Genomic DNA, 15,938 nt, shown 5'->3' on the forward strand with positions numbered 1-15,938 from the left:
CTCCATATAAATTTTATTTAGCACTCTTCTTCTCTTAACTTCTTCAGGAGGCTAGTTACTTTTTAAAAAAAAAACGGCTCTATAGATTTTCAAATTTCTATTGACGATTTTTCCAGTGAAACCAAAAAAATAACAAAAATTGTAACAGGATAAGGTTAGGTTTGGAAGAATAGCAGAACTGTTTTATTATATTTGAATGCTCAATTTTTTTTAATTTATATGGAGATACCAACAACAACATAATCTATTCCCCAGCGTTCTGTAAAATTAGATACTTGTAATGTTATAATAAATGTACTTGAAGGTACTCAATTATCTCTACACTCTTCGAAATAGTTTTATTCTCAATTTCTGGACTCTATTGACAATGGTACAATGTCTAGTCATCACTCCGGTGGTCTTGAGAATTAAACGCTTTGTAGTACACACATAAACAAACTTAAAATCACTGTAACACCACTGAAAAGCTTCTGGTATCAGTTTTTAGCAGCACAAGTCTTGTTTTAAGGGAAATTTGTTGACAAAACGAGAAAAATTTAGTTTTCTTATGTCGAAAAGTGTTACAATTTCATGATTATTACACAAACCAAAGATAATTCCGTAAAAAACGAAAATACATTTATAACAATCAATATTAGATTGAATATCATTTAGTTGGTTTTTTTTTCAACTGGATTTCTAATACAACAATTAATGAAAAGGATTTTTATATATTGTGGATTCTTTCAGTTGATGGGATAAAATGAGTAAAACAATTATAACTTTAAACTAAAACAAAGAGGCTTCTACGAGTATGGAATTAAAAATAACCTAGCCTGAAATTAAGAATAACTTCAATATTTAATCGATAACACTGAAATATAATAACGTATTTTTGAAAAATATTCACATCTCACTAAATTAATTGTATTAAGAAATTCACCATGATGTCGATATGTTTCATAATTTTATTTGGTATGCTAAAATCTTGCAACCAATTAATGATAAAAGCTTTATCATTGTTCGATACTCTATTTTAAATACTTTCGAAACAAACTAACGCAATAATTGTTTGTGAAATACAAATAAAAAACACAAAAACAAGAAAGTTTTACATAATTGTCTAACAATAAATTTTACAATGTCAATGAAACATGATTACCAACTTTTATAAGTTACATTTCTCCTTAAACAAGCGATAATTTTAATTACACTTTAGTTATGCAGTTGACGAGTCATTATTAATATTACAAACTACACTTTTATAGATCTATGATCTAACCTATGAAATCAGTATTTTCATAAACGAAATAAATAGGGAACACAATATACGTTCGTATGAAAGAGATTGTCTATTAATAGTATATTACTTGTATAATTGCTAGTTACGTTTTCAAAAATTAATGATAATGTAACCATAACTTAATATTTCGATTTATGGTAGGTTTACAATAAAATAACCCAACAATATACGTTTATTATGTGGATATATAGAAAAATAACTATTTTAGGTACCAAAAAGTATAATTGAAATATACATATAATTATTTATTTTTTATAGTAAATGGTTTTATATAAAATGAATTTTTATTGGTTGATGACTTAAAAAATTTTCAATTAGAACTAAAATATATACATATGCATTATATTTATTAATTATAACTAGAATTAATGGGAAAATATTATTTCTAAATTGGCAACACTGTTTTAATATTATCTGGTACGGATTTAAAATTTTGCCATTATATATTACTTATCCAAATCCCAATTTATATTTTTTGTCCATTATGCGTCAATTAATCAATATATTAGTTATACATGGTCCGGAGAAAAAAATTAAAACTGTTTATATTTATTTAACTCTTTATTAAGAATTAAATAAAAACTTCGACTTGCGCATCTAAACCAACATGATCCCGCCGAATCCGTCTCTAAGTTTCCAAATAGGAAAATCAATAAGGCTTTCAGTTTCTTGCAGTAAGTGAGAGAAAATGAGCCAACAACATTAAAATATCAATATGGTCATTTCGGATGTGGTATAACAGCAGTTAACTACTGTTTTAAAAAAATGCATTTACATTTCGAAAGGACCGTAAATGCTAAAAGTGATTGTCCTATTTTATCCTTAACATGGATGGGAAAGGTTCCTGATGAATTGCCAGAGGTAATTATTTTATTGTTAATTCGTTTTTAAAGGTGAGAGTATGAGTATTATACAAAAATTGTTTGGTTAAGTTACGTTCTTATTTAAATAAAATGTAATAGTACAGTGGCGTGCTGATTTCAATATAATATTAAAAATTATAATAAAAATATTTAGTTTTATTGAAATCTACTCCAGGATGAAGGATGGAAACTTAATAGAACAAATTACTACCAAGAAGGATGGTTAGCTACAAGCAACGTAAGAGGAATAGTTGGAGTTACTTTTACCACTAGCCACTGCAAGAAAAATGTGGATTATCCACTTCGGACTAATTATAATCTTAGAGGACATCGATCAGAGGTAAAATAAGGTTATTTATAAAAAATTACCTCGATATACAGGGTTTGTTGAATACAACATGAATGTCATAAAAGTTTTCTTCATTACATCTACTACTCTCCAGTTTATTCAATTTAACCTATAAAAAAAGGTAAATTGAGAAACTGTTGCAGCAGAAATATCCAAAAAAATAATATTTGTAACATATTTTCGTTTGGTTTTTACTAATTCGAACCTTCAGGTGATCCTAGTTAGGTGGAACGAGCCCTACCAGAAGTTAGCGTCATGTGATAGCTTCGGTATTATTTATATTTGGATTAAATACGAAGGGCGATGGTCAATAGAACTTATCAACGACCGGAATACGCCCGTTACGCATTTTTCTTGGTCCCATGATGGTCGAATGGCTCTAATATGTTACCAGGTATATTACAAATAGTTTTTTTTTTAAATAAATTATGTATTTGTAAATTTTTCACAGGATGGATACGTACTTGTCGGTTCAGTGGCAGGTCAAAGATATTGGTCGTCCATGTTGAACTTAGATTCGACGATAACCTGCGGTATTTGGACCCCGGATGATCAACAAGTGTATTTTGGTACAACTTCGGGGCAGATCATAGTCATGGACGTCCACGGCGCGATGGTATCTCAAGTACAACTAAATTCCGATATAAGTATAACGTTCATGGCGTGGTCTTGCGAGAAATTCAAAATGGAAGAAGGTGATGATAATAATGGAGGGGTTATGAACTCAGGTAAGTCATATATTTTATTTTAATTATATCTTATCCTATATTTGTTTGGTCTACTGTAATTTTAATGTTTTCACGTTAAAAATATTATATAAGCAAAAAATTTATGTAACAAAAATATTATCACTTTGTTTTACCTAAATTTAATCATATTTCATATTTTTACCTATTTTTTTTTCAATTTATATTAGAATATCATTTTCCAACGGTACGCCTATGGCGATCATATACACTTTGCTTGCAACGTTGCCAGCCTTTCACTCACTAACAATTTAATAACTATAATGGTTCTAAAAGGGCTTGAAAACATTAGAAAAAAGTATATTTTAAACACAATTTAATTTTATGATAACATGGGCGTTTATTTCGAGCAGATACGTTTATTATTAGAGAGGTTATAATGTGTAGAAGTCTGAGGTTATTTAATGTTGTCAATATGGTGGTATAAATTTGCTACTACGTAAACAGCGCCGGTTCTGTAGAAATACCAGCAGTTTTTATAAATACTACCCGTTATTTTCACCACAAATATAAATGGATTTGTTGATTTTCCTAGAAAAAACAATATCTAAAATGTTTTCGCGATTAATCTGTACTTTTCTTGTTTCATTGCGTTAAATTGAGTAATTTATGTTTCGTACGAATTTAATAAAATTTTCGAATCAGTAAGATCAAGAATTACGAATACGTAACTTCAAAATTAATATTTTTAAATCATGTCAATAAAAATATTGACAGCTGTCAGAAGAGATCATAATAAATAGAATATATAATGTTGCTTGCCGCTATCTCTTTTTAATATTATGTTATTATAATAAGACGTCTTGAAGAACGTATGTCGTTACTTAAAAGACGAGTGTACCTATAGTACGAGGGGTGATCAAAATGGTTATAACACACAGAGATAAAGTAATGTTAAATAATATATAAGTGACGTCGGTGTGTGGACCACTTTTATGGGGTGTATGTTGTTTCAGCTGACAGAAAATTTGTTCTGGCAGTTGCTTTACAAAATGGTTTTATATATCTACTGTCAACATTCGATGACGTGTCTCCTATACAAGTTAACACAAAACTTCAAGGGCCTTTGTGTATTGAATGGAGTAATTCTCGAGAATTTTTAGCAGTAGCAGGTGTATCGTCCGAAAAAAAATTAATGGGAGGAATAGAATATACAAATATTTTAAAGTTTTATAATGAGAAAGGTCAACTTCTGTATGCAACTGTTTTACCAGATAAACAGGTAATTATGTGATTTATTTTATTTATTCATCCTCACTCATAAAACAAAATTATGATATAATTTTGTTTTCTTATTAATTACACGTATTTAAAAAGGTGTTTTGCGTACATTGTTGCCACATTTTCTAAAAGTCTTAGCTTTTTAAAAACATTGTAATACATAGACAAACGATGAAATAGTCTGGTTGAAACTAGATATTAAAACACAATACAAAATGTCTTTACAACTGATGACCTCACATTTTAAAGAAGATTAGACATTAAAAAAATATATTTTCACCTGAAATATAAGTCAAAGTCCTCTCGTACACTTCAAGGACTCTTTCGTTGTTACTTCTTCAGATGTTGTAAATCTGTCAACGCTGCTTATGTTTCTCATTTCTAGGCTAGAGTATCGACTCTTACATGGGGTCATAACGATAAGAGACTTTTCCTAGCGACTGGTACTCAAATTCACATCGCTTGGATTTCCAAGAGGATAGCGTCCTTACAATTACTCTGTAGACTCAGAATTCACGATTTAATTAAAAATGAGGCTCAGTTATTATATTTACCTTTACCTGCTCGTTTGGGGAATATAATCGGTAATCTGTTCGCTCAAACTATAAGGGTAAGTATTGATTCGTTAACCACCGTTCTGTCTTTTAGTCTTTCGAATTAACTGTAGGAGGTTGGTCGGAATATCGAAATCTAATTGTTTGAATTATTATTTTTTTCTTTAAAATAAACGAGTTAACACTAACATTCAACGAATATCACGACAGTGATGACCTGAGAGGTACCTGGGGCAGATTGTTTATACGTCGTCTCCTGGAGTCTCGTCGAAATTTATCATAAAATTGGTCAAATATATTCAACCTGGGGGTTTTTGAGATTTCTAAACACGATAATTACGACAGTGATGACCTGGGAGGTACCTGGGGTAGATTGTTTATACGTCGTCTTCTGGAGTCTCGTCGAAATTTGTCATGAAATTTACCAAATTTATAGATCCTGGAGTTTTTTAAGGTCGCTGAACACGATAATTACGACAGCGATGACCTGGGAGATACCTGGGGTAGATTGTTTATACGTCGTCTTCTGGAGTCTCGTCGAAATTTGTCATAAAATTGACCAAATATATAGATCCTGGAGGTTTTTGAGGTCGCTGAACACGATAATTACGACATCGATGACCTGGGAGATACCTGGGGTAGATTGTTTATACGTCGTCTTCTGGAGTCTCGTCGAAATTTGTCATAAAAGTGGCCAAATATATAGATCCTGGAGGTTTTTGAGATAGCTGAACACGATAATTACGACATCGATGACTAGTAACATACCTGGGGTGGATTGTTTACACGTCGTCTTCTGGAGTCTCGTCGAAATTTATCATAAAATTGGTCAAATATATTCATCCCGGAGGTTTTTGAGGTCGCTGAACACGATAATTACGACAGCGATGACCTGGGAGATACCTGGGGTAGATTGTTTATACGTCGTCTTCTGGAGTCTCGTCGAAATTTGTCATAAAATTGACCAAATATATAGATCCTGGAGGTTTTTGAGGTCGCTGAACACGATAATTACGACATCGATGACCTGGGAGATACCTGGGGTAGATTGTTCATACGTCGTCTTCTGGAGTCTCGTCGAAATTTGTCATAAAATTGGCCAAATATATAGATCCTGGAGGTTTTTGAGATCGCTGAACACAATAATCACGATAGTAAAGGCCTGTGAGGTACCCGGGGTGGATTGTTTACACGTCGTCTTCTGGAGTCTCGTCGAAATTTGTTATAAAATTGGTCAAATATATATATCCTGGGGGTTTTCAAGGTCGCTGAACACGATAATCACGACAGTAAATACCTGTGAGGTACCTGGGGTAGATTGTAGAAGGTTAGGTTAGTTATTGTTACTATATACTATACAGTTTTTTTTTTTCAAGCACATGATTCAATTTTTTCCAAACAGTGTTGCGTACCGGAACCATCGGCTTTAAGAGAATTCGTTTCCCGTCCACCTATCGGATCGGTTCGGTTGCATTGTACCATGATCCGACACGACGAAGAAAATAATCTTTCTTCGGGTATTTGTTACACTTTGTATTTGGAATATTTGGGAGGATTGGTGCCGCTACTCAAAGGCAAAAGAACCAGCAAAATTAGACCAGAGTTTGTGATATTTGATCCGCAAGAAGGTGAGTTATTTTCTTTTCCGCAAATGTCGCGTATTTTAATACAATAGAACAATGATCAGCACGTGAATATCACGGGCGAAAATCATCAGGAGTATTAACGTTGAAAAATTATTTTAAGATTATTTGCCGCAATCGTCGGAATCCAAAAGTTCTTCGTCAAGTAATTCGGCGAGTACTTGCGGCGCTCTTAGCGATACCTCGGATAGTGATAGAGAAGACGGTTGTACCGGTTCGCCTAGGATGCAGAGAAAAAGGAAACGGAAACATAAAAATCATCTCAATTACAATTACCATTCGTATCAAAGAACAGAACAAGAAACTGAGCACGATGATTTGTCTTACGTCGATACATTACCAGAAGTAAGTGAAAATATTTGTTGCTAACCTTATTTTTGTTGTCGTACAGACGTTGCGGCGTTGTCTGATCGTCATAAAAGTCGAGAAAAACGGGAAGTTTTCGAATTTCTGTTTAGTTCATTATTTTCAACACAGCAATTTAACTTGAAGGCTTATTGTTGGTCACCGTTTATAATAAAGTCAATTTTAATTCGTTTCTTCCCATTTTGTTCGTCGGGGTTGTCAATATCCTCTGCTGCCGGCTCTCCATCCAACTCCCATTAGTCTTCGCTGCTGGTCATGGTCCAGCCGGTACCTTAGATGCCCGACGAAGTCTTCTCTACTCTAATCTGTTAGTTGCATCTTCTGATGTACCCAGAGGTTTTAAAATCTTCTTTTTTGACGGTCCCACCGATATTATTTTAGTCCAAATCTCGATAGATCTAAAGATGTATCATTACTACCCTCAGGCCGATGTTTTTCTGGATCTCGAGGCTTATTTCGGTACAATCTTAGTCCGCGTTGTCTTCAACGTCTTGTTGAACAATGCGGCTTCAGTTTTCTTGATGTTGATGCTAATTTACGACGACGTACACGTGTACATGTCAAGATCTAAGTGTCAAGATTTAACCGGTAAGCAATAACCGTCTGTTATTTTAAATAGATGTTTCTTCGTAGCAAAACCGTCTAGTAGAAGTAACATCTAATATTTGGGGCACTAAATTTAAAATACACGGCCTGACAAACTCCGTTCCTAGCAATTTGGGTCAAGTAACGTACAAAACGTCTCTGCTACATCTTCAGCCACGTCAAATGACTTTAGTTATGACTGAATTGAGCGACGATTTTCCCATAGTTCCCGATCCGACGTTCAATCCCAATTTGTTTTCCGAAGACGAGGACGAAACCGGTTTGTTGGAGGAATTGAAAAGAGACGACGCGTTCGATAATTGTCCTCCCATAGCGCCGATATCGTCGAGAAGGCCTTTTATTGGCAAACAGAAATATCCTTATTTACCTCAAGAATCGTCAACTAAATCAGGTAAATAGATAACGGAAAGTGCATTTTTTTATCTTTATAGTAATAGGTATCTAGCTGGTGGATAAACTTCCATAACTCAAAGTGTTTCCCACTGCAAATTCGGGTGTTGGAAGTTGTTGAGTATCTCCCAGCCGGCGCACGAAGTAGGGGATTCCATTGTCGGTGAATCCCCACGTCCAAAGAAGCTCTACGGCCATTCTTCCTTATTAAGTGCCTTCCACCAGTCCAAAATCATCTTGCACCGTCTCTTTAGATGACCACCAGCTCGGTCTGCATAAATGAAGCATATTTCTCTAGGGAAACGACTTTTTTTAGCCTGTCCGCATAGTATCTCCACCTAGAAGCAAACTGTTCCCTGTTGGGAAGTTTGACCTTGATTTGTTTGTTAAGTAGTACGTTCTGTGAAGGAGGTATCATTGAAATTCCAATATCATTGCTTCTTTGAGTAGTTTTATTCTGTGGAGGTCATAGTGGCAGCTGAAGGTGTTGACGTCTCTCAGCGCTATTGCTCTAAAGTTTTTCTATCATCGCCGTAGCCGATCGCCCACCGTAGCAGCCACGCGGTTGGGACTTCCAGGAGAGTTGTCTGTCCAAGACAACTCCTAGATATTTGTACTGAACAGCTTGAATTCAAGCGGTACCTGTCGGTGTTGACGTTGTCGCCCCTTTTAGCGCTAGAATTCTTAATTTTTCTATCATCGCCGTAGCCGATCGCCCACCGTAGCAGCCACGCGGTTGGGACTTCCAGGAGAGTTGTCTGTCCAAGACAACTCCTAGATATTTGTACTGAACAGCTTGAATTCAAGCGGTACCTGTCGGTGTTGACGTTGTCGCCCCTTTTAGCGCTAGAATTCTTAATTTTTCTATCATCGCCGTAGCCGATCGCCCACCATAGCAGCCACGCGGTTGGGACTTCCAGGAGAGTGGTCTGTCCAAGACAACTCCTAGATATTTGTACTGAACAGCTTGAATTCAAGCGGTACCTGTCGGTGTTGACGTTGTCGCCCCTTTTAGCGCTAGAATTCTTAATTTTTCTATCATCGCCGTAGCCGATCGCCCACCGTAGCTGCCACGCGGTTGGGACTTCCAGGAGAGTGGTCTGTCCAAGACAACTCCTAGATATTTGTACTGAACAGCTTGAATTCAAGCGGTACCTGTCGGTGTTGACGTTGTCGCCCCTTTTAGCGCTAGAATTCTTAATTTTTCTATCATCGCCGTAGCCGATCGCCCACCGTAGCAGCCACGCGGTTGGGACTTCCAGGAGAGTTGTCTGTCCAAGACAACTCCTAGATATTTGTACTGAACAGCTTGAATTCAAGCGGTACCTGTCGGTGTTGACGTTGTCGCCCCTTTTAGCGCTAGAATTCTTAATTTTTCTATCATCGCCGTAGCCGATCGCCCACCGTAGCAGCCACGCGGTTGGGACTTCCAGGAGAGTTGTCTGTCCAAGACAACTCCTAGATATTTGTACTGAACAGCTTGAATTCAAGCGGTACCTGTCGGTGTTGACGTTGTCGCCCCTTTTAGCGCTAGCATTCTTAATTTTCTATGATCGCCGTCGCAGCCACGCGGTTGGGACTTCCAGGAGAATTAGTTGAACTTTTTGCACCACGTTTCATAGTAATGGATATAGAACCCCGTGCCATGGGAATTTCTCAAAGGTTAGAACGTTGACAGCTGCACCAGAAAACTAGACAGTTGTTAACCGTTGCCATATTTGACAATTTTCAAAGTTTTCTTTCGCCTGTTTATTAGTACGTAGCGTGTAATTTTCTTCTGTAGACCTAACTGTTAACAATATATTTTTTCCTTTTTTTTATTTGATCCAGATACGTCGAAAATAATCATAGAAAATATTAATGACGAAAAAATTAATTCGAATATGCCATGTAGCGTAAGTAACGACATCCGTCCTCAAAATTTGAGAGCCTCAAATAATAATAATGTGCAGCTCAATTTACGTCCAAACAGTTCTCAAAACACCAGTTTCATCGGGCAGTTTATACAAAATGGAGGCGCTAATTGTAGCAATCAACGCCACGCCATATCTCCAATTTGTTGCGAGGTATGTACAAATTTGGGTGTTCACGTCAAAATTGAGGGTTTTTTTCACACTTACATCGTTAAAAAACTTACACTGTTGTCTATTTTTTCAACATAGTTTCCATTTTTATTGATATATAGTGAGCGCACGGCACTGTTGTCAGTTCTAGCTTGGCACCTTCCCTCGAAGCTGTAGCTCAAGTCTTAATCTTGACGTTTCGACAACAATTACAATCACTTCGACTACAAGCGAACTACTGAATCCTTAGGTTGTCTAAGTTCGTATTTACGGGTGACTCGAGTTGGCGGTTCGGTCGTGACGATTGTTGCAAAGTGTCTTTCACTCGACGATGATCGTTATCACCGAAATCACCCAAAAATACGAGCTTAGACAACGTCAGGATCATCTAGTGCATCTAGCCTGACCGTCTCTTGTCTTACGAGCACTCCATTATCACGTACTGCCAATACAAGTACTAATTCAGCTCCAGTTATGTCGATAGTGACATAACACTCATTCAGAGCCGTCTAAATGACTTCTCCAAACCCGTTATGTGATTCGTACCATCGAATCAAAGAATTTCTTCGTCTTTAACTCCCTGGATCGCTACTAGTCGGATCCTTTCTTCAAAACCAAAGAGGAAACGTTGTTTGTTTGTTTCCACCAGAACTCCAAACTTGCACAGGAGGTTTTCCTGGATCTCGTATCGGTAAACGGCCGATTGAAGGTGCCCAAGATCATACCCTGCATGAAATGTCGCGTATGGGGGTTGATTAAAACGATTTTTGTTGTTCTAACAATCCAATATCGGATAAAAATGTGTGTTTCGTAAACAGGTATCCCTTCCCGCCCTCCAATCGCCGAAAAACGCCGTTGCTCCTAGTGATATTATGTTCGATCGACCACCAGCTTCAACGCTTTTGTCCTATTCATCCACTGATTATGGTAATTCGAATGGTTTACAAGTCAAATCGTTTTCGGAACATAAAAGTGACGCGTCCGTCAATCATAGTTACGTTAGTGAAAATCCTAAACACGTTTTCGTTAAAAAAGTTGAAGAAATCGATCTAAAACAAGTAAGTAACTGTAGTAAGCAACAATGGACGATAAACGAAGATGAAAAAGGACCTTCGACGTCGACTAAAGGTCCTGTACCAACATCCACGTATTTGTTGGATCCCATGGTTAGAAGTTGTAGCGTTGGTAAGTACCACAACGAACCTTTTCAATTTTGTTCCCTTTTCGCTCAATGTTCCTTCAAACTTGTTCGTCCATGTTTTGCTTTGTTCCACCTCTTTCCCTACATTGTTCCTGCTATAATTTTATCCCATATTTTGGTTTGTTCTTTCTACTTGTTCCACGAATTGTTCCTTCTATCGTATTGTTCCATTTTTTTCTCTGCACGGGCGTTATTTCAGGATTTTTGGATATGGTCGAACGCCAACTCGTCCCTAGCGACGAATCACTATCACTATTACGCAAAGATATACCGAAACGTTTGGTTTTGGTGGATAAAAAGGGGAAAACCAAAAAATCGACAAAAGTGAATTCGAAAACGGTCGATGTGAGTTATAAATTGAAATCGTACGGGAAATCGAAGAGCCTAGACTCTAGCGACATCTTTCCGCATAGCGACAGTCCGCTAACTTCCGTTATAAAAAAGAAGGAGAAAGCTATACCGGAAATTGAAACGGCGGACGAATCGAATACGGAAAGTGGCAACAGCGGTACGCAATTGGAAGAAGAACAAGTCAAATGTAATAACAAGATAAATAATAGGAGGGATTTTTTTTCGTCGCCGTTGATTAGAAGAAAAAAGAGTGACGATAAAGTTAATCGGGGAAGAAATAACCAGAAGAAAATTAACGTCAATCAAAATAAGGGTGGCGAAAAAAACGGATTGTCCATTCATTCGCAAGCGTTAGCCAATTTGGAAAAATTAATCACTAGATTACGAGAAGACGATAGTAAATCTAGTACTTGCTCTCCGAAACTACCCAGAAGTTCGCCGGCGTCACCTGCCCCCACTAAAAAAGGTAATAATGTTTTTTTAATAACATCAAGTTATATAATATAGTGTATGGACTCCTATACTACTAATAGCTTGTCTTCAGCTATTAGTTGTATAGGAAACCATACACTATATTATAAATTTCTGTAATTTCTTATTTCTCAGAATTTTTGATCAAAATGTTCTCGATTTTAGATCACTTCTGTTTTAAAATTCGATTTTTTTCAATAATTTATGAAAGATTGATAAAAAAATTGACGTTTCGGATTAACTTCACTCTTTATCAAAGACTGTAGTGTATGAACTCCTATATCACTAATAGATAGTCTTCAGTTGTTAGTGGTATAGGAGTCCATACACTACATTATAAACACGCTTTATTATATTTTATTTTGGATTGATGTTTACAAAATTTCTCGTAAACTTTGTACATATAAGGTTCGTATTCATAAATTTATTATCTCGGGATGACCTTCGATCAGATACTAACATGGAGATAGATAAACTTCCTGGATATACCTCTAATAACATTCTGTATGTATGAATAGGTATGAGGCCTCAATCTGCGTCGCCGATTAGAAAGAAATTTCTAAATTCGCCATTATTAGGAAGAAAAAATAGAAAAAATAAATATCAAGAAAGTTCGGACGATGAAATAAATGCATCCGGCGATGAAATATTCAATGGTACCAATTATAAGGATTTGGAAACTTTTCAAAAATCGCAGCTATTACAAAAGGTACGTACGCTCCATCGAACTAAACTTGACGTTGATAACAAACAATATTTTTATTATTATTACTCAAACATCATAACGTAATCGCCATTTATAAACTTTTGTATGTTCTTGTTGTTATGGATCTAAAGATATGAAAGTCTGAGGAAGCGAGATCTGGATTTTAGGGGGTCTCGAATTCAAATTTGTTGATTGTTTTTATGGTCTATTTGTTCGTATGTAACATATATACAATAAAATTGCGTCAGCTCTATTTTATTTCAACAATAGATTTGTTGTCATTACCAATCGATAACTGGGACGAAGACACAGCGAAAATAACATACATTTTATTTAATTTCGTTACTCCGTGTATATCCCTCGTCCCTTTGATCACTGTAGTGTCATTTTTTTTCTTTTTTACACGTACGTGGTTCTGAATCTATGAGAAACGTTTTTATTCTTTTGAGTATTCATCTCAAAGTTTGTTTAGTCCGAAATAATTTTTTCCTTCATCACAAATATTCAAAAATTCATTTTATCACCGAGTTTTTCAGTCGTTACTTTTTTCTATAGTTGATATTGAATGAAATATCATACAAAATGATTGGAACTTACCTTAATGCTCAAAAAAAATTCGGTAAGAAACGTTAAAAAAACTACAACACTAAAACCCCTGTAATTAAATACTGAAACCACCAAAATGTGATAAAATTTCGCGACGTTGCCAGTTTTAACAGAAATATATGAAAAAAACTTGTCGACGTCAATCAAATCCGTTTAGTAAGCAGAACAACAGTCCACGATCTAAATTTTTTTGGGATGAAACAGTCTTCTATAATATATGCAGTTTTTAAAATTGTCTAGAGGTTAGAAGTTTTTAAAACACCGTATTAACGAACTACATTTTATTAATCGTTAATAACGAAAGCAGATTAACGAGTTTTTATAATAATTAAACAGAAAACGTGAGTTCCATAACAGAAAATATTATTTCAACTTAAACGCGGGAAACAGTCCATTGGCGCGTCATCTACCGCGTTCAGTGTCTAGTTGCCAACTGAACTTTGCGCTCGCGCCGGAGCCGATCGATAGCTGTTCGACAAAACTCGTTCTATATCGCGAATTCGCGGTAAATTTATGACGAGACGATGCTATGACGTATTGATATAGCCTGGTCAAATTACGACTAGAAGTTTTTTTGTTTATATGTTTAACGTAAATATTTATTATAGTTGAAAAGGGGTAAAATCGAACCGAACGGTAGTAGTTGTAATACACAAATTATTCAACAAAGACGCGAATTTGTTATGCACAATAAAGCGCCAATGTGGAACGAAAATAACCAGGTGTATCAGTTGGATTTTGGCGGGAGGGTCACTCAAGAATCTGCTAAGAATTTTCAAATCGAATTCAGGGGAAAACAGGTATGTTTAATATTCAGTTTATTGACCATCGAAAAATATAAAGCAAATCAAATATTTCTTATAATATGGTTCTAAAATAGCATTCATTAAATTCTTATAGTCCAGTCAGAAAGTTTGTAAAATCGGGTTATTCGTAAATATGGATGAAATTATATGGAAATAATCGAAAAAATGCATACAAAACTGTGGACATATATAAAAAACTTCTTAATTCCCTGTAAGGGGGTGAAAAAATTAAAAACTACCCTGAAATACGAATAGTTTCGAATAAAAATTATAGAGCGTAAAGTTTTAGACCTACCTCGATAAGACTAAGTTTTCTCTATAACGCACCTTTTCACTCCTAGGACAGTTCCAAGTACTAAAAAAGGAAATTTCAATAAAAAATATAAAAAATTGACTTTAAAAATTATTTTTTGGATCTAACGTCAAAATTTGAGAAAAAAATTGATAATTGTCGAGTAAAATTCGTTTTCACCCCTTATTTTCAATAGAAGGGATGAAGACAAATGTTTTTTTTCTACGACTGTTCTCAATCACATTTTTAAAGATTAAAATAATTTTTAAAGTCCAAATTTTCATATTTTTCATTGAATTATCATTTTCTTAGTACTCCGAACCGTCCTAAGCGTTAAAGGGTGTGTTTTAGGGGAAAAATAGTCTCAATGAAGTAGGCCTGAAATCATACGTTCATTTATTTTTATTTTAATATTTTAAAAATTGAGCCTAAAAATCGTATTTCAGGGTAGTTTTTTTCACCCCCTTGTCTACCAAAAACCCATCTTTCTGACCCGGACTATTAGAAATTTCAACAGCCAATTTCAGCGAAATCTTTTCGAAACATTATCCATTAATTAATTGGGTTTATGATTGATATTTTTTTCATTCTACTTTATAGTTATACGAAAATATAGGAGTAGTAAAACAGTATTAGATAAAAGTAAAAAAATACAAACTATAATGAACAATAAAATAAATTAAACACTAAGCTGAAAAAACGTACAGTGTAAAACTGAGTCCAGACCTGTTCTATCGACTGCAGGTGTTAGCGAGTTTTAACGTAGAATAAAGATGTCTGGAATGAAAAGAAATATCGATATATCGGTTAAATTAAAAAAAATTAAATGTTTTAATATAGTTATGTATTTAATTCATCCAATATTATCAATAGTAATTTTCGTAAAAATGTATATTATATATACATATATTATATAAATATATATCGATCCGATGTATCGAAATACCGGCAGTTTTGCAGAGTAAGCCGTAGTTAAAAAGTGTTTAAGTGTCAAATTTGAATAAATTGTAGAAAAATGTCTAACAACCGGCTATCGATATCGATATAACCCGAAATTTTTTGTTAATAATTATTTTAGGTTATGCAGTTTGGTCGAATAGATGGAAACGCCTACACGCTAGATTTTCAGTATCCGTTTTCTGCCCTACAAGCGTTCGCGGTTGCTTTAGCTAATGTTACACAAAGACTTAAATGAATTGTTTTTTGTTTTTTAACGTGCCAATGTTCGATACGTTTTTATTTAAACTTGAAAAAAAAACTGTTTGTTTCTATAATCGATTATTTCTATTGAAAGAAAATTTATATATTTTATACATGTTTTAGACAAGTTGTGTTTTTAATATTGTCGTGTGATTTTTAATTGATATTTTTATTCTATTTGAATGTTATTATTATATCGCTAATAAAACGTTTCATATTATT

The 15,938-nt window shown here is 34.9% G+C and overlaps 1 protein-coding gene across 1 annotated transcript; it reads left to right on the forward strand.

Moving 5' to 3' along the window:
* Positions 1-1,924: 1,924 nt before the first annotated feature.
* LOC130896434 (tubby-related protein 4) lies at positions 1,925-15,936 on the forward strand. Its single transcript, XM_057804564.1, has 15 exons — positions 1,925-2,143; positions 2,321-2,485; positions 2,706-2,888; positions 2,946-3,222; positions 4,197-4,462; positions 4,847-5,071; positions 6,418-6,643; positions 6,762-7,003; positions 7,658-8,021; positions 9,851-10,086; positions 10,902-11,268; positions 11,484-12,101; positions 12,625-12,815; positions 14,027-14,218; positions 15,595-15,936. Exons 1-15 carry the CDS (start codon positions 2,048-2,050, stop codon positions 15,709-15,711), a joined length of 3,765 nt encoding a protein of 1,254 aa, XP_057660547.1. The 5' UTR covers positions 1,925-2,047; the 3' UTR covers positions 15,712-15,936.
* The last annotated feature ends 2 nt before the right edge of the window (positions 15,937-15,938 follow it).

This window comes from Diorhabda carinulata, chromosome 7 (genome assembly GCF_026250575.1).
Source record: "Diorhabda carinulata isolate Delta chromosome 7, icDioCari1.1, whole genome shotgun sequence".
NCBI lineage: Eukaryota > Metazoa > Arthropoda > Insecta > Coleoptera > Chrysomelidae > Diorhabda > Diorhabda carinulata.

Excerpts from the sequence above, each read along its gene's own strand:
- LOC130896434 (XM_057804564.1), top strand. The coding sequence starts at position 2,048 with ATGCATTTACATTTCGAAAGGACCGTAAATGCTAAAAGTGATTGTCCT. Across the intron at positions 11,269-11,483 it reads GGTTAGAAGTTGTAGCGTTG|GATTTTTGGATATGGTCGAA; the intron begins GTAAGTACCACA and ends GCGTTATTTCAG. Across the intron at positions 12,816-14,026 it reads AATCGCAGCTATTACAAAAG|TTGAAAAGGGGTAAAATCGA; the intron begins GTACGTACGCTC and ends TATTTATTATAG.